Genomic DNA, 19,893 nt, shown 5'->3' on the forward strand with positions numbered 1-19,893 from the left:
ACCTAAATTTTTAAGGGAATAGAGAAGGAAAAAGGAAAATATTCAAGTGATCTCTCCACCCTCTCAAAAAAAGGAGTGCAAGTAGCTGTTTGTAAATATATATATATATACCAGTTTATATATATATATATACATATATATATACATAATGCTAAAATTCTCATACTGAGGCAGTGATAGATGGAGATTTGCAAGGACAGCTGATGGTAACCTGAGCAGCTTCATCAGAGCTGTGCAAACATTGACTCTTTGTTTGAAGGCAAACACAAGAACTGGTTTCCTCATTCACTTCTTGCAGGGAAAGTAGTCAGAAACCAGACTTGGAAATCCAGCCCCCCTGCCTTGGGTGGCTGCAGCTGCTTTGTTCTCCTGCTTTTTCATCGTAGGACCTGTACAGGTCTGTTGCCCTAACACCACATCTGGCAAGGATGGGGAAGAGAAATGAATAGGAATGGGCAAGAAAACTCGCCAGCTGAAATAGAAGTTAGCAGGTAAAGCCAAAGCTGCATGTGCAAGCAAAGCACAATATGGAATTAGTTCATTCCTTCTCATCAGCAGGCAGATTTTCAGTTATTTCCATCCTGCATAATGGTTAATGGAGAAGACAAACACCGTAATTTTAAATGTTCTTCCCTTCCTTCTTTTCTTCATCCTTCATTGCTGAGCTCATCATAGTATAGAATACCTCCTTGAACCATTTGGGGTCACCTGTCCCACCCAGTTCCTGCAGTATCAGAGGTTGAAGAGTCCTTGGCTCTGTGCAAGCACCGCTCTGCAACAAGGGCATCTGAGTGCTTTCATTTCATTGCTTTCATCATAAATCCAAACACTAGCATGACAGCAGCTGCTGGGGAGGAAATTAACTCTGTGCCCACCAGAAGCAGTGCAGGGTGCATTTCACAGTTTGGGCAACACCTCCTGCTTCACCCTGTCTGCCTGTCCTGAGTGTGATTGGATGCTCATTGCAGAGCAGGGCAGACCCAGGAAACTCCAGCCATAGCCCTGTTGCCTCAGGAGACAACAGTTTTCTTCTCCTCCTCTACACAATTTGGGCACACCAGGTAAAGGTTCCTCTTTGTGTCTCTGTGTCTTCCAGGAGAGGATCTAACTTTGATTTAGTTGCTTGCTGCTTCCCTCTCCTGGTGACCTCTTCTTTTGGACCACATCTCCATACCCAACCATCTCATTTTTGCAGAAGTTTCTAGGTTTGTCTCCTCCATTCAACCTACACCAGGACCTTTTATTCTGAGATGCCCTGGGATTTCCCACCCACCAGCACATCCTGTGGGACATGATGTGGGACTTAGAGGATTCCCATCTGGATCAAGCTCCTTGGGGTATCTCCAGTTAATGGAGGGTTGGATTGTCTCCTCTACTTTTCCCACTACTCCAGTGAGAAATCAGCAAACTGTGTCTACCTTGTCTGCTGCCCATCTCAGCTTGTTTCATCTGTTGCGATTTTGGAAGACTGATGTGACAACTTGCTTCAGTGTGGCTTGGCTCCAAGCTGCTCTCTGATAAATGTCCCCATCCCAAATGAACAAAACCCCCAGCCCCTATTACATTTCTCCCTCATGCTTTCAGTCTCTGAGCTCTCCTTCGTCTCCATCTTCCAACATCCTGACCCCATGGAGAAGTTCAGAGCCCTTGAGCAGATCCTCCTCGGCACATCCCAATTTTGGAGCATGGGAATTGTGATCACCAACATGACTGGTTTGACCATCTGCAATCCCAGGTCTGTATGGTAGCCACCAGGCCTTATCTTGAGGAGGTCCCTAAAGCATGGGCATGAATTCAAGAGCAGAAAAACAAAGTGTGCATGGAGTGTGGTGGAGAGGGCCCACAAAATCTGCAGTGAGTATAAGGAAGCAGAATGGAGGAAGAGGAATTCATGGCCTGAGCTGGTGCCAATGGAAAGTAATGCAACCTTGTTGTGAACAATTTGCAGAAAAATGGGAAGAAAAACACAGGGCTAGACAAATGTTCTGGTTCCTCAAGGCTTATTTGCAGAAGAAAAAGGAGACACCATAAATTCCCACCACACTTCTTTGCTGCAGAGTTACAGAAGGTTTAAGACTGGAAGGGACATGGATGTCTTTTTGTCTAGGGCATAGGGGAATGAATGTTAAGGAAAACAAGGGACATTTTGGTTTAATTCTAGGAGGAAGTTCTTTACTCAGAGAGTGATGAAACTGTCCAGAAAAGTTGTGAATGCCCCAATCTTAGAGGTTCAGCCTTACCTCAAATAGTGTTTGTGCTGTTTTGGGCTCTATGATATAAAAGTACTAGAGTGTGCCTAAGGGTGGGCTACGAAGTTGGGGAAGGATCTGGAGGGAAGGAAGGACACTGAAATGCGCGTGGGACATCTGTTCAAAAGCTCGTATCTCTTCATTAGCTGAAGGGGACCATCAGTGCTCCTGATTTGGGCACATCAGATTGGTGCTTACAATTCAGTGAGAAAGATCTGAGTGTCGTGATTGGCTTCTGTACTGGGTGCATTCTGTCCTTCAAAGATGTCTTCTGTTTGGGTTGAAAAAATGTCATACACGTTTGCCAGCACTGTCATCTCTCTTCTCCACTCTAGAGCATCTGCAATGTTTAGATTCCACCTGGAAAGAAATGCATACAATCCAGACCTGTAAAACTAGCTTGCTTTACCCTGCAAGGCCACTTAAAGTTAGTAGTATGCATATAATTATGTTAAAGAATCACTGAATCATCAAATCTTAGAATCCCAGAATGGCTTGGCTTGGAAGGCCCCTGAAAGATCATAGAATCATAGGATGGCATGAGTTGGAAGGGACTATGAAGATCATCAAATCCATCATAGAGAAATAGGACTGTGGAATCATAGAATCATAGAATCATAGAATCATAGAATCATAGATTGGCTTGTGCTGGAAGGGACCCATTGAGTTCCAGCCCTCTTCTATGGGCAGGGTTGCTGCCCATCAGATCAGATTGCCCTGTGCACCATCCAACCTGGCCTTCAACATCTCCCACCTGGACACCTACATGTGCAGACTGCTTTAGGGATCCTGCTTTGAAGGGAGGTTGGACTTGGTGATTACTAGGGAACCCTTTCAATCCCTATAATACTGTGGTTCTGTGATTCTGTAATCCCCAGGGATGGGGCATTCACAGATTCTTTGGGCAATACAAGCATGTAACTGATAGCGATAGTGATAGTTCAAAAGCACAAAAAGCAAAAATAAGTAGCAATGTGGAGAGATGGGAATCATCCCTCAAAATGCCAAGATCCAACTTCACGTCTCCATCATCGTCCCATGGCAACATCTCTGAGAAAGAGATGTGAATGAACAAACTACTGCAGGGCAGATTTAGATTGGATATTAGAAAACAGCTTTTTATGATGAAGGCAGAGAAGCACAGTCACTGATAGCTCAGAGAGGTGGTGGATGCCCCATCCTTGGAGACATTTGAAGGTTGCACCATAATCTGAGAAACCTCATCTAGCTCACCAGTTCTGTTTGTTGCAGGGGAGTTGGACTAGGTGAACATTAAGTATCCATCCCAACTCAAACGATTCTATGATTCTATGATTGTGAAAGAATGAAGAGCCATCAAACCCAAAACCCAGATGAGAGGCTGAGTTGCTACAAATGCCCTGCATGGTGGGGCATGCATGGAGCTTACCAGAGCAGACGACGCCTGCATCTTCTTCATGGTTGCAGTTATGGACTCCCCAAGGCCTTGCTGCACATTCGGAGAGCGCTGATTCCCTGCTGGAGCATTTCACATCATCCAGCCAGATACGGCCAAAGCCTTGCCCAAAATAAGCAGATCCGGGGGCTGACATGGCTGTCCCGCAGCCCAGCTGCTGGCACACAACCGCAGCATCGCTCAGGTCCCAGTTGTCATCACACACTGTTCCCCACTGCTGGCCGTGAAGCACCTCAACTCTCCCAGCACAACGACTAGGGCCGTTCACCAGCCGGAGAGGAGCTGCTTCTGCACTGCCTGCACATAAAGCAAGATAAAATGAGAAATGCACACACAAACACCCTGCAGCTGAACCCCAAACCTGTTGAGAGTAGACATGTAGTAGTGTCCCTGTACCAACCAAGGTGCCCAGTGGATGAAGAGGACATTCTGGGAGGGCAAGTCTTCTCCCATAGTCAACCTCATACTCTCCATCATGCTCTGGGTTGCTGAAAAATCTTGCTTATGACTCAAGATTGCTGTTTTCCCATTCGTTGTCAGCAAGACATGTTTGTTACCTGGTGTGCAATGAACCAATCTCACACACACAGATGAGGTGTTGGTTTAGTATGAAGATGGGGCTAATCTTCCTTTCTACTGACTATGCTGGTCATAATGATTAAATACATCTCTAGTTTGTACATTTCAATGATGTCCCCATCTTTGAATGCAAGCTGAGTAGCCAAGCTATGATCAGGAGTTTCTTTACTTAATCTCTTTTAGTAGTTTCAAGTGTGGTCATCTGATCCTAGACAAAAGCCTGGATTTTCTGTATCTAAGGGAGCCCATGTAAAGACTTGTAGAAAGATTAATTCCTTCTTGACTTTCAGCACATTGAGGAGGATACTGATTCATTCCTTCCAAGCAGACACGTTTCCAAGAGTTTACTGAACAACTTTGTGACACTGAACACCATTCTTGCTCCATATAAAGAGCAATCTGCCCTGCCAGGCTCAGGAATAAAACATTTAATGTTGTCTATGGATATTACAGATGTAACCCATGCAAATTGATATATTTGGCAACCTCCAGCTGGTTGCTGTTTCCCGTCTGAATCACCTTGGGGAATCTTTGCCATTCTTCAGCTCTCATGTCAGAAGAGTGGAAATCCGATGTAGGTGTCTGCGTTCTGTTGGGCATTCCACTATGTATTATTGTATGCTGTATATAGCACTGTCTTGTACTATATAGGTTTTTAGGTTTAGGCCAGGTTCAGGTACTAGGATCCCTGAAACTCAGTGGGGATGAGATGTTTCTGGGATCATTTTCAACCCTGGAAAAAGTCCAGGCGCCTTCAGAAGCTGAGGCGTGGGAGACTCAGCTTGATACAGTTATCAGATGCAGGTCCGACCATGGTAACCCAGATTCTGGTGGTGACTGTGGACCATGATCAGGGCCATGTAGATTACACAGTCAATTTATAGACCACAATGACTGACAGCAGACATTAGGAGCAGCCTGAACTCAGAGAATACCTCCTACTGAGTCTGAAAATCATTTTTCCATGTTTCCCAACATTTTTGAGACTGAGAAACAGGCAGGAGTTACCTGAGCACACCACACCAGCATCTTCTCCATGATTGCAGTTATGGGATCCCCAGGCCCGGAACCGGCACTGCAAGAGGGCAGCCTCTGTCCCTGCACAACTGACATCATCCAGCCAGATGGGGTCAGAGCCTTGTCCAAAGCGAGCTGAGCCAGGGGCTGATATTGCTGCCCCACAGCCCAGCTGCCTGCACACAACATTGGCTTCTGCTTTATCCCAGCCGTCATCACACACGGTTCCCCACTGTTGGTCATGAAACACCTCGACTCTCCCAGCACAATGATTCAGACCGTTCACAAGACGAATGGGAGCTGGTTCTGTAATACCTATGAAAAAAAAAAATAAAAACCAACCCAAAACATGGTCAGAAACATGAGCACAAATCCTCAAAACACAACACAAGAAACTTCGGGGACATGGACAAACTACAGGAACCAAATGATGTTAATCAAAGCCAAACACAGGGTGTTGTACTTTGGTTAGGGCAATCCTAGATATGCATTCAGACTGAGAGAAAAACTCATTGAGAGAAGGGCTCCAGAGATGAACTTGGGGGTTCTGGTGGGTGAAAAGCTTAACTAGAATCAGCTTTAAGTGCTCACAGTCTGGAAGCCAACAGTCCTCTGGGCTGCATCAAACGGGGGTGGTAGTGGGGAGAAAGGGGATTGGCCCTCTCTGCTCTGCTATCCTGAGGCTCCATCTGTAATACTGCGTCCAGGCCTGCTATCCCAAGCACAGGAAAGATGTGGAGATTTGGCGCATTTCCTGGATGACATGAAGATGCTCATAGGCCTGGAGTACCTCTCCTAAGGAAACAGGCTGAGGGAGTTGGGCTTGCTCAGCCTGGAGAAGAGAAGGTTGAGCAGGGATCTTATCAACGCTTGCAAATATCTGATGAGCAGGTTTCAGTCATTGGGACCAGGCTTTTTTAGGTCATGTCCAGCAACAGGAAAAGGGGCAGTGGGCACAGACTGGAAGTCAGGCAGTTCTGTGTGAACATGTGACAGAACTTCTCAACGATGAGCATGACATAACCCTGAAACAAGCTGCTTAGAAAGGTTGTGAAGTCTCTGGAGATAATAAAAACCTTCCTGGATGCTTTCCTGTGCAATTCACTGTTGGAAAATTCCTCTAACAGGGGGATCTCCAGAGATCCAACCTCTGCAGGTCTGCGATTATGTGAATTAACAGTACCTGAGCACACCACACCAGCATCCTCTCCATGGTTACAGTTGTGCTCTCCCCAAGGCCTGACTCGGCACTCAGCAAGGGCAGTTTCAGATCCTGCACAGTTCATGTCATCCAACCAAATTTGTCCAGTTCCTTGTCCAAACCGAGCATAGTCAGGCGCTGACATTGCTGTCCCACAGCCCAGCTGCCTGCACACCACTTGGGCATCTGTTAAATCCCAGCTGTCGTCACACACAGTTCCCCATTGCTGCTCATGAAACACCTCAACTCTCCCAGAGCAGAAATCTGAACCGTTGACCAGCCGGATGGGAGCTGGTTCTGGAACACCTGAAACACAAACGAAAAACAAGGTAAGTTATTTTGGCAAAGACATTCCTTCCAGGCACATCAGGAAACATTGTGTGCACTAGTTGCATTAATATGACGTCCAGGGACAAGCATTGAGAAGAAAGTTCAATGCTATCAGATTTCCTCACACATGACCCAAAGGTCAGGAAGTAGTGCTGGCCCAAACTGACAAAAATAAATGTCCTGCTGCTTCTCACTCCCAACTATGAGGGGATTGAAGCCTTCTTCTCTCTGCCTTTGACCAGGAAGACAGCAGTGCCTAGGCAGCAAATGCAGGAAACGCCAATGCCCAAGGGAAAAGACACTAGCCAGGAACATGGTGACAAAACGGGGTATGATTGACCTCAGCCAGACTTCATCTCTCAGTGGCTTAATTCCTTTCCTTAGCATTAATACTCATCAGTATGTGACATGTCCAGCGAACTCCAGACAGCCAGTGAGTCTGGCAGACTTGACTTAGGACCTTGGGAGGGGGGCATTATTCTGTATCTGCAATTAGAAATTGGATGGGACATCACAGGACATCTTAGATGACACAAAACAAGTTGTGTTAGCAAGGGAACCCACCCTTTTACAACTCCACAAAGCAGAGTCATTTCCCTTTGTAATCATTGGAAGGAAACCAGCATGTCTGGGTTGCATATCCTTTCATCTGCTTTGGGCATGTCATCAGGATGGGGAAAATCCTGCTATGTGCTGTGCTAAGTCTTCACTGGCTGCAAAAGGACAGTGATGAATTCAGAAAGGGATCTGTGCTTAGACAGCAAATCCGCAGGGTATTCTCCAGATGTGGATAAGTAATTGTAGAGAAACAGGTAATCTCCAGTGAAAACAATTCAAAAGTGTACCATTTGGGGGGGATAAAATGACTGAACGTAAGATGAAGAAGAGTTAACTACATGACAGTTCTTCACAAATCCTTCTCAAGGATTGAGAGTGAAACTCCGAAGTGTCATGTTGACCCAAGAAATACATGGCTTAGTATAAAAGGGAGTGCTGTCTACAAGATATCCAAAGCAAACCTTCAGTGTGAATCACTACTGCTAAAGCCTCAGCTCGATGAATGATTAGAAAAATCATGTCAAGCAGCCAAGGAGAAAACCAGGAAGAAGGAGGGAGATAAGAAGAGGCTCAAAACCATTTCTCCAGAAGGAGATATGAAGGGGCTGAGAAGGGATAGAACATTCTTATCACGAGGTAGATGCAAAGAATAAGTAACAATGTGCATGGCAAAGAAACAAGAGACTGTAGTTTCTATAAGCAGTAGGTAGGTCAGGGTTTCCCTCCAGTGGCAAATAAGCACAGTGCAACGATTTTGAGGAAACTGTCTGATCTGTAGAGGTTTCACAGAAGACACTGGAAAAACTTTGGGAAAAGAAAGCTGATCTGCTGAAGATGGTTTTACCAAGGACAGGGGAAGGGCAAGTAGAATCACAACAATGATTTCTGCAAGACCTTTTGTGTTGAAGAGGGAAAGCAACAAATTGAGCTGGGAATGTTCAGCCTGGAGAAGAGGAGGCTCAGGGGAGACCTTATTGCTCTCTATAACTTCCTGAAGGGAGGCTGTAGTGAGCTGGGGGTCGGCCTCTTCTCTCGTGTCATTAGTGATAGGACCAGGGGGAATGGCTTCAAGCTACGGCAGGGGAGATTCAGGCTGGACATGAGGAAGTATTACTTTTCAGAAAGGGTGGTCAGGCACTGCAATGGATGCCCAGGGAGGTGGTGGAATCACCGACCCTGGGGGTGTTCAAGGAAAGACTGGATGTTGCGTTGAGGGACGTGGTTTAGTAGGAGCTATTAGGAATAGGTGAACGGTTGGACTGGGTGATCTTTTAGGTCTTTTCCAACCTTAGTGATTCTATGATTCTATGAAATCACTCAAATGCAGAGCATGTCATGATGTTTTGAGAGTGAAGCAAGAGAAACCCAACTGGTTGTGCGCTGCTCTCAATAACAGGGTGACTCACAGCAGTCCTGCAATGCTATCTGATTTATCTGTAGCACACAGAAAGGAGTTTCAAGTTTGAATTCATGGGAAAGTGTTCCAGAATTGAATTCTTCAGCACAGCAAGCACTGGACTGCGGCACCACAATACCATGGTGAGTTTGGGAATAGGGAGAAAAGGGAAACACCGCTGGATTTGCACACATCCAACCAGATGCACTTTCTTTTTTCAGTACTCTGGGTTTAGAGTTATAAGATGGGAAGAGGGCACCCTGTTGTCATTTCAAGCATCCCTCTATGTACCTTACGCCTCAGTCAGAAAGCAGAATAAATGAGACTTACCCAAGCACAGGACACCAGCATCTTCTCTATGCTCACAGTTGTGGGCTCCCCACAGACTGGTCTCACATTTGGAAAGGGCAGTTTCAGCTCCTGTGCAATTCACATCATCCAGCCAGATAGGGCCAGACCCTTCTCCAAAAGAAGCCGAAGTTGCCGTGGACAGAGCCCTCCCACAGCCCAGCTGCCGGCAAACAACTTCAGCATCGCTTATGTCCCAGCTGTCATCACACACGGTGCCCCACTGATGGCCATAAAAAACTTCAACTCTCCCACTGCAGCGGTTTGGCCCATTTGTTAACCTCAGTGGAGCTTCTCTTGGTATATCTGAAGAAGACAGAGAGGGGAGGGATACGTGTTACGGAGTTGCTGCTGGCCTGATTAAAAAGTAAGATCAAATGCATAATGCCAGAGAGGGCCTAGTTTATTCTGTTGCCTGATGCTGGCATGTCTTTGCCAGTTCAAAACTATGGACACAACAGACTGTGTACCATATTCTGCTGAATGTCAGTAAGAGGAATACAGTATGAGTTAGCACAATTTATCAAAGGTCTGGGAGTCTTGGGAGGTCCCTGATGACTCTAAACCAGGCAAAGTTATTTCTTCCCCATCATGAAGGGGAAAAGGGGATGAGAGATGACCCAGGAAACAACAGACCTGTCAGTCTAACCTAAGCCCCTGGAAAACATATGGAAAAGCTATTCCTGTGCGCTAATGAAAGGCATTTTAAAGCTGCCATAGAGCAAGCCCATATGGGTTATGAAGGGTAAGGTCCTGCCTTGGTAATTAGGTGTCCTTCTATGATAAGGTCACCTGCTCGGTGGATGAAGGGAATGCAGCAGATGTAATCCTTCCGGATTTAAATAAGGCCTTCCCTGCCATCCCTTGCAGCATCCTTCTGGACTAAATGTCCATCTGTGAGGTAAACAGGTTCTTGCTATGCCAAGTGATGAACTGCCTCAGGGTTGTTGGTTGAAGAGTTGTTCAAAGAGTTGTAGTGACTGGTGCTTCATCCGAAACACCACCAGTGTTCCCCATCACTCAATCCTACAGGCCAGTCCAGTCAACATTTTTAACAGTGATCTCATTGTAGTCATGAAAGATATCCTAAGCTAGTTTGCTGCTGACACTAAACTGGGAGGTGATATTTACTCTCTAGAGGGTTGTAAGGTCTTACAGAGGGTTCTAGATTCATTGGAGCACTGGGCAGTCGGCAACACAGAACACGGACAAGGGGAAATGCTGGGTGCTGTATCTAGGATGGAGCAATGCTGCATTCACTCACAGCCTGTGTGGTGAGTGGCTGGATAGCAGTCCAGCAGGAAGGGACCTGATGGCACTGGTAAAAGCAGGCCCAATGGAAGGCAGCAGTGTGCGCTAGCAACCATGTTTTGGGGTGTAATACACAGAGCAGAGCCAGCCAGACAAAGGAAGTGCCATTCCTGCTCTATGTAGTGTTTGTGCAGCCTTCCTTTAAATATGGTGTACATTTCTGGCCTCTACAATATAAAAAGAAGGTTAGGGTACTGAATGCATGCAAGGCAGGGCAATAAGGTTCTTAAAAAGTCTGGAAAGCATGCAAGAAGTGGCTGAGGACACTGGAGTATATAGTTCTTAGGAGACCAAGACGTGACCTCCTTCCTACTCAAATGTTCTATTCTATTCTATTCTATTCTACTCTATTCTATTCTATTCTATTCTGTTCTGTTCTGTTCTGTTCTGTTCCATCCCATTGCATCCCATTCCATTCCATGCCCTCTCTTTCTAAGACAAGGACAACTCCTGTGTACAAGAACAGTTACACATTTTCAGCAAAAGGAGAAATTTCAAAGAAATGTCCCATATCATGACAGAGATGCATCATCATCAAGACACAGTTTGCACCTATGCTGGCACACCAATTATCCTCATGGAAAAAGAAATCCTCCCCTGTAACACAGAGGCATAGGCAGGAGTTACCTGAGCACACCACACCAGCATCTTCTCCATGATTGCAGTTATGGGATCCCCAGGCCCGGAACCGGCACTGCAAGAGGGCAGCCTCTGTCCCTGCACAACTGACATCATCCAGCCAGATGGGGTCAGAGCCTTGTCCAAAGCGAGCTGAGCCAGGGGCTGATATTGCTGCCCCACAGCCCAGCTGCCTGCACACAACATTGGCTTCTGCTTTATCCCAGCCGTCATCACACACGGTTCCCCACTGTTGGTCATGAAACACCTCAACTCTCCCAGCACAATGACTTGGACCATTCACAAGACGGATGGGAGCTGGTTCAGCAGTACCTGCACCAAATACAAGTGCAAAATGCTTGGGATCATTACATGTCTCAGAGTGCTGTGCAAGAGCCAAACAATCTTCACAGCGGTCTGGGAGCAAACGGCAGGTTTCTTCCTCAACAACAGGACACAGAAATGTGTGTGGTACCTGAGTGTTGGGAGTGCCCTGACATAGCCAACCATCAGGATTCAATATCCAAATCCACAGCATTTTAGTCCCCTTGACAGCTCAAGCTGCTCCCTGCAGCATGGCTCCAGAACTGTCCTGGACACAAGGGGACAACACAGACCTTCTCCATGACTCACATCCCTTCCCTATTATCTTGAGCCGTGCTGTCCACGTGGAATACAGCCTTTCCATCAACATACCACTCTCCTTTCATCTCAGCATACAACTGCATGAGGATTGCTCGTCCTCCTTATTCTGAGGAGACTCCACATCTACCAGCACCCTGCCACGAACACACTGGCTTCATCGTACCCCACATGCATTGGCATTCACTAGTGGTACCTGAGCACACCACACCAGCATCCTCTCCGTGGTTACAGTTGTGGTCTCCCCAAGGCTTGGCTCGGCACTCAGCAAGGGCAGTTTCAGATCCTGCACAGTTCACGTCATCCAACCAAATTTGTCCAGTTCCTTGTCCAAACCGAGCAGAGCCAGGCGCTGATACTGCTGCCCCACAGCCCAGCTGCCTGCACACCACTTGAGCATCTGTTAAATCCCAGCTATCATCACAGATGGTTCCCCATTGCTGCTCACGAAACACCTCAACTCTTCCAGAGCAGTTACTTGAACCATTCACCAGCCGGACTGGAAGAAGCTCAGCAAATCCTGTAATTGAGATATAGTGAAGACATCAGTTTTCTGTGCTTTCCTTCAATTTTGGTCCATGCTGATCATGTCTGGACAGCGGTGGTGTGGCATGGACATTGCTCTTTTTTTTCCATAACAGACCAGAAGATCCTTGCAGCAGCTTCTATCCCATAGAATAGTGGTCTCTGTTTTTTTCTCTTGTTGGCTAGTCTCACCTAAAAATCAGCCATCTGTTTGTACCTCTATTTTCTCAGAAGATGACAGTTACGCCTGCAGCCTGTTAACTGTGGTAAAACAGACCAGAGCGAGTCATGTGGGCTGGTAAGCTGAGCATAGAAGGAACCAATGAAATAACATTGCTGCAGGAGCACAGGCATGCCTACATTAAGGCTGCGTAAAGGACTCTTAGCTGTTGGGATCAGCAATTTCTGGATGACACAAGTTGACTGAGGGCTGACAATAGCATATGTTGAAGGTGTAAAGATCTGCTGATGCTGAGCGTGAAGAATTTGGAGCAGGGGTTCTTGCTTGGGTGAACGTCTGCAATTAATATTGAGTGTTGAGGAATATTCCTTGAACAGCAGTAAGATTCAAGGACAGAATCAGTGTGGTCTATTATACACATTTAAGTGCTCAGCAGCATCTGTCTTGGGACAGCTATGACACAAGAAAGAATAATTTGACCAGAAGTTTTTATTTTCTTCCCAGGTGTGAAGTCAACCCACATTTTTAATTTAATCTCTTCATTTTGCTGCCAGAGAGGTGGTGGATGCCCCACCCTTGGAGGCATTTAAGACAAGGCTGGATGTGGCTCTGGGCAGCCTGGTCTAGTGGTTGGCAACCCTGCTCAACGGGGCGGTTGAAACTAGATGATATTTGGGGTCCTTTTCAAACCAAGCCACTTTATGATTCTATGATTCTTTCGAGTGTTTGAAAGATAAATTCCTCCTCTCAAACTAAGCAGCCCCTGATGGGAACTGCTCAGGACTGGCAGAGCAGTGGACTGGAAGACCTACAGCCATCCTTAACAGAAACGTTTCTGTTAATGTTTCCTTAATCTCTTAAGGAAGAGAAACAGGAGAAAGAAGAATGGTGGAACTTGAGAACTTGGTCAGTTGGGGCTGTGGCTGACTTATGCAATTATGCTCATCACACTTCACATGCTCTTCTCTTTTACATAATAATAAGAATAACCCAATTATTGGGTTGTAGAGTAAGTGATATGAGAACACACCTCACAATGATCTGTGTTCCCTCTGTGTACCACTATCTGTGGTTGCAAACTGCCGCCAGGAAGCACCCCATTAAAAAGACCGACATAAGGAAAGACAGGTTGTAATTATCTATGGATGTAGCCACATCATTTTGAAGCCCTCTCTGATGCTTTTTTTTGCAAGCATCTATTAGTGCCAAAGGACCTTGGCCCTAGGATGACCCAAGATAGTTTATTCTTTAATGCTTATAAGGGTACCTGCACACACCACGCCAGCATCTTCTCCATGGTCACAGTTATGGCTTCCCCAGGCACTGGCTTTGCATGTGGAGAGGGCAGCTTCAGTCCCTATGCAGCTGACATCATCAAGCCAGATTTGATCAGATCCTTGCCCAAAGTGAGCCCCATGGGGAGCTGACAAGACCTTCCCACAGCCCAGCTGTCTGCACACAACTTCTGCATCAGCCAAATCCCAGCCATCATCACACACAGTTCCCCAGCGCTGGCCATAGAACACCTCGATTCTCCCAGAGCAGTGGGTTGATCCATCCACTAATCGGAGCGGGGCTGGTACTGCAAAACCTACAGAAAGGAAGAAAAAAAAAGAAATAAAGGCTAGGGAAGAATCTCATGCAGAATCTGGCTTGTCTTTTCTCCATTTGTCAATGAACACAGTGTTTTTCACTCTGTGGATTGTGACATGGAGAAATTCTGCACATGGGAGCAGCACAAGCATTTCTTCCATCATCACAGCATGAGATGTTCAGCAGCATCACTATTCAGGCTCCCAATGGCTCCACTGTGGGGTCAGTTCTCTTAAGTGCTTTTATTAATGATTTGGATGCAGGACTTGAATACATACTAACTTCACAGATGGTACTAAACTAAGAGGAGATGTTGACTCACAGAAATCTTGACAGAGAGGTCCTGTAAAATTAGAGAGCAACCACCATCTGCATGAAGCTTAACAAAACAAGTTTAAGATTCACATTCTGGGAAGAGGAACTCTGAAGATAAGCAAAAACTGGGGGATGAGAGTCAGGAGAGCCTCTGTATGTGGCTACGAAGTTGACAGTCTTATTAATGCCTCATTATTATTAGGCTGCGGAAAACAGACTCTTCTACCTCCAGTAATGTCCAAGTAATCACTTTATTAGTAATAACTAAGCTAATTGCAAATTTCTAATGGTAAACACCTCTTGGAATATGCTACCTCCATTTGGCCAGACAGCTGGAGAACTGGGATGCAGTGGGTGGCTCTGGGAATCATGAAGGTGGGACCTTGGTTTTATGGTTGTCTTTGAGGACTTGATACTAATGCACTTGGAGAGACAACACGTGCCATGGTTGCACCTTGTCTAATGAAACAGTTTAGGGGATACTTAAGAAGGAACTAAATCCACTGATAGAACAGTGAGATGATGAGACTGCTGAAAGCAGTGGAAGAATATTCCCTACCAAAGCATCACAGTCCATGTGCTATGTTGTGGGAGTGTATAAATAATTCCTGCAACAACACTGCTCTACCAGTGGCTTATGCAGTGGAAAATTTTTAATACCAAGAAGATGCAAGGTCATTTTAGTGCAAACCACATTCTACATTTTAGTTCCCTTGAGCACAGGAGTTTTCTTTGCAAAGGGAACTGTGCTCCCTGCAGTGTTGCTTCCCTACAGCATCTCCAGCATATCTCCAGATCCCACAAAACTCACATGTGTCATGCAGGATGAGAGTTACCTGAGCATACAACACCAGCATCTTCTCCATGCCCACAGTCATGTTTTCCCCAAGGTTTTGCAGTGCATTCAGACAGGGCAGCTTCAGTTCCTTTACACATAACATCATCAAGCCAAATGGGGTCAGATCCTCTGCCAAAATAAGCTGAGGAAGCAGCAGATAGGGCTGTCCCACAGCCCAGCTGACGGCACACAACTTCAGCATCAATTAGATCCCAGTTGTCGTCACAGACCGTTCCCCATTTGTGGGCATAAAACACCTCCACTCTCCCAGAGCAGTGATTTGTACCATTCACTAATCGCAGCTGAACAGCTTCACTATTTCCTGCATTAAAAAGTAACAAACAACAAGAAAAAAATCAATCAACCACCACCACCAAAAAGCAGGATCAGGGTTTGCACAAGGAAATAGCATGTAGGGAATGAAGGAAAGAAAAATTCTCCACTATTATTGTCCAGAACTAGAAAACAAGATGAGGAACACATTCTGATTTTTTCTCTGTGGCTTCAGACTTCCCAGTCAGAGAGATTAACAGATTGGATTTGAAATTCTTTACAAAGCAGGAGCAAAATCCACACTGTAATGTTACACCAAGGGTGGCTGCTGCCAGCAGATCAAGACACCCATATGTCTTACACACTTCTTGGTTTCTCCTTGAGAGATGGGTGCTGATATTTTACGATGTTTGCTCCGAAAATAATGCCTCCTGTTTATGTTGACCTACAACATCCTTTTGTGGTTGGACACGACAACCTTGAAGTTCCTTTCCAACCTGAGCAATTCTATGATTCTATGATCAGAGGCCAATGTTGATAGTATGCAAGTAGAAGTTGAATCTTCCCACTGATATTGCATTATATTTTGTTGCTTTATGAGTGCAGAGGATCAGTCTGACAAAATGACATCAGTCATGGAAGTGAGTATGAAGCAAAGGGGAGCATTTGAATTCTTCTATGCGGAAAAAATGGCACCCATTGACATTCATCGTTGCCGAAGATTTAAGAAGACCAAATATTGAGTGTGAGCACAGTGAGGTGGTGAGTGGTGTGTTTCAGCCATGATGCCATTTTAGCAGCTGTGAAACAGCTCTCTAGTACTCTCTAGTTAGTTGATGGTGTCTCATTTGTTTTGATTCAATTGCCCACTCTGGTCATTGGCAGCACTGGCAATTCCACAGGTATATCTAAGTCTTAACATGGAGTTGAATCCCATTTTAGACCAATCAGGAAATGTGAATTTGGAAACCTGGTTCATTGTTCACTGAATGGAGCAGTCTTTGGAACAGTGTCATGAAAGAGGGCAATGGGCAGCCCGTCCACCTCCAAATCACCTGTCAACTTCCTGCAACCTGTGTGCCACTTAATTATGTTTCATTTCCCAATTAACCACAATGTTAGCCATCAAATCTTCCCCATCCAGTTTCTGTTGCTTAGCATTCATCAACACCATGCTGTCACATCCAGGTCAGACATGTCACAAAGACAAATGGCCCACAGCTGAATTTCTCATCTCAGTGCCATTTTGGATAATAAATGTTTTCACTGGTAGCACTGACTCAAAATACAAATGGAAAGAGGACACAAATGCTCAACTCCCATGACTTACTTTAGCCATAAAATACACGGAAAACTTGTGCATCCAGGTGAAATTCATTTCAGTTTTCTTCCTCATTTACTCTATAGTTAAGGAATAAGAAGCAGAGCAGAGCACAGCAGGAACAGAACAGCAGCACCACCATCAATCAGTTTAACTGCCAAAAGAACTGAGATGGGTAACACTGTCTTTGGCTTGGGTTAGTTCTAAAACAGACATCTATGTATGATCTGAATCCTAAGAGTGGCACTGAAAAATAAAATTTTGCAAACATGCTTAAAAGCCTCTTTCTACATAGCACTCTGCAGAGAAAGGTGGAAACATGAGTTACCTGAGCACACAACACTTGCATCTTCTCCATGATTGCAGTTATGCTCCCCCCAAGGTCTGGTCCTGCATGCAGAAAGGTCAACTTCTGTACCATTGCATTCCATGTCATCCAGCCAGATAGGACCAGTTCCTTCGCCAAAATGAGCCGAGCCAGGAGCAGACAGTGGTTTCCCACAGTCCAGCTGCCTGCATACGACTATGGCATCAGATAGGTCCCACCTATCATCACACACTGTTCCCCACTGCTGTTTCCAAAGCACCTCAAGCCGCCCCGCACAGCGGTTGGGGCCATCTACGAGTCTGATGGGAGCTGAGTTGGCAACACCTGGATCAGAAAAAAAGTCAAGGTAGAAAATGAACACAAAATAGCTTTTGGTTGATAGTGGAGAATGAAACAGCTTGCTCTTGTAGGAATAATGCCATTTTAGATGTGGCTGGGGAAGGATTGCTGACATACTAACCGTTGGTGCCTCATGCAGGAACACGGAAAGAAGTGTTTGCTGGCTAATTTGTGGTGCAGCTGTCTTACAAAGATTTTTCTAGGAAGTCTAATTAATCTCTGCTCATTTACAAGAAGTTGCAAGCTCTTCTTGTCACCTAGGAACGTCCTGATCATGGGGTCCCTAGTAACTTGTCCTTCTCAGACAATTTTTCAGCTATGGAAGAGTCCCAACACACCGTCTGATGTGACAGCTCCACACTACAGAAACCATAGGCTGTATTATTTGCCATGAGAGAAAAATCTCTGGATATGGTCCCTAAGGGGATGGAGGTCACAGTGTGTCTCAGAGCTGTAATCTGAGCTACTTTGGCATCATCCCTGTGCAGCAGGGAGCTCCATGCATAATGCTCCTTTTGAGTTACATCAGTTCTTGCGTTGTGCAAGTTATGGAAGGAAGTTTTAGTTCACTTACTAGAGTACAAGTTAGGATTTCAATATCAAATGAAAAATATTTATGATTTCTGTCAAAAACACTTGCCAGAACTGCCCTGAACAGTCTTCATGAGTGTAACAAAACTCCAGACTACTATGGGGACCCAAGCCTGGCAGAGGGTGCCAAAGTTCCCCCTTATTCAGAAAGACATTTTTTGGTGCTTAAATTGTGTCTGCATCTTTGGTATTTGATGCTGCTTCACATAGCATTATATACTTACACCATAGGGTTTATGACAAGGACTGCTATATAAAAGCTTGCCAGGTTCACTCTTCTACGCTACTGGGAAGCACAGATAGTTTCCTTACAAGCTTTAAATTGCCAAATTATTTTCCTTGTTCATTTACAATTCTCACCCTACCCTTTCTTCAACCTAGTCTGTGAAGCAACCTTAACTTGTGTCAGTTTGCCAAAAAAAGAAAAAAAAAAAACAACAAAAACCAAAAGCCAACAATGCCACTGTCTCCAGATAATCCTTATCAAATTATTTTACTACTTTTTGTTTAAAGATTTGACTGTGCAGGTTTACGGAGTATAAATGTAGCTGCACTAAGCACTGACACTGACAGAGAGGCATGCTATGCTTATTTGTTCTTAGGTCCTGGCTCAAATCCAGTCTATGAGTGCAGAAGAGAGGCAGAGAAAACAGGATTACATTCTGGATTATAGAAATCTACTAAAGGAAGCTCTGTCCTTATGCTTGCTATGTCCCTGTGCTTGATTTATTCTCAGGATTCGTATCTGAATATTTGCATTCATAATGCCTCTAAATCTCCAGGTGATCTTTGGAAGCCAAATGATGATGTCTAATGCTGTATTTTCTTGCCTCAGAAAGGTCATGCACCAGAAATTTAATTTATCATAGAATGTCTTGGCTGGGAAAGGACATTAAGGACCATCTCATCCCAACCCTCTGCCATTGGACAAGGACACCTCCCACAAGACCACACTGCTCAAAACCTCCTCCAGCCTGGCCTTGAACACCTCCATGAATGGAGGACTCTCAGATTCTCTAAGTAGCCTGTTCCAGTGCCTCATGCCCCTTACAGTGAAGAGTTTCTTCCATTTATCAAACATAAATCTACTGTCTTTTAATTTAAAATGACTACCTTTTGTCCTACCACTACATGCCCTTGTGAAAAGTCTCCATCTTATAAGTCTCCTCTAAGTATTGAAAAGTGACAACAAATTCTCCCCAGATCCTTGTCTTCTCCACACCAAAAAACACCAATGAGGATATGAGAGGGGTCAATTCATCATGAGCACCATTTATCAGACCGTATCTGAAACTCCATTCTCCGGGAGCAAAGGAGGAAACTTACCACAAATCCATACCAGGAGGAAAAGCACCGTTTCTATTCTGGTTCCAGCAAGGGCAGACAGACTGCTGATATAGGCATGCCTAGATGGGAAAAGATTTCCTGGTGGTCCCATAGCAACAGCAGAGACCTTGTACAATCTGACCCCTGCAAGCCTGGATGAGCAAGGTAGAGCAGAAATGTCGTCCTTGGAGGAGAGATAAAGAGCTTAGAATTGGTGACTGGCTGGGTGGGCAGGAGAAAGTACTGCAGGGACAGAAACAGAGGTAAATGACAAATATTCCTTGCTCTGACTCCTCCCCTTAACTGGTCTCTCCCTTTTCACCTCTCAGAACACTAGCCACCTCTGTTTCCTTACATCTCCTCATACTGCTTCTCTCCTCCCATGCTCTTCTGTTCATCAAAGAGTCAAGGAAAAATAAACCATGCTAGAATGACCCTGATCATTTGTCTTCTGTCAGTGTTTTCGCAAAAATAAAGTTGTTTTTCACCTCTCTGAAACCATCACTCTACTTGCAGGACTTAATTTGTGACCAGGCAGTGCCCAGGGAAGACTTAAAATCATAGAATGGCTTGGGTTGA

At 45.2% G+C, this 19,893-nt stretch overlaps 1 protein-coding gene across 1 annotated transcript; it reads right to left on the reverse strand.

The window, feature by feature from the left end:
- Positions 1-2,040: 2,040 nt before the first annotated feature.
- Positions 2,041-19,426, reverse strand: LOC122191101 (deleted in malignant brain tumors 1 protein-like). The gene is made up of 11 exons (XM_042891298.1): positions 19,315-19,426; positions 17,059-17,382; positions 15,135-15,458; positions 13,658-13,981; positions 11,881-12,204; positions 11,052-11,375; positions 9,096-9,419; positions 6,464-6,787; positions 5,272-5,595; positions 3,658-3,981; positions 2,041-2,609 (listed from the first exon to the last, which is right to left on the reverse strand). The coding sequence occupies exons 1-11, from the start codon at positions 19,424-19,426 to the stop codon at positions 2,599-2,601; spliced, it is 3,039 nt and encodes a 1,012-aa protein (XP_042747232.1). The 3' UTR covers positions 2,041-2,598.
- Positions 19,427-19,893: the final 467 nt, after the last annotated feature.

This window comes from Lagopus leucura, unplaced genomic scaffold (assembly GCF_019238085.1).
Source record: "Lagopus leucura isolate 7727_CA_CO unplaced genomic scaffold, USGS_WTPT01 222-2_obj-0_obj, whole genome shotgun sequence".
Taxonomy (NCBI): domain Eukaryota; kingdom Metazoa; phylum Chordata; class Aves; order Galliformes; family Phasianidae; genus Lagopus; species Lagopus leucura.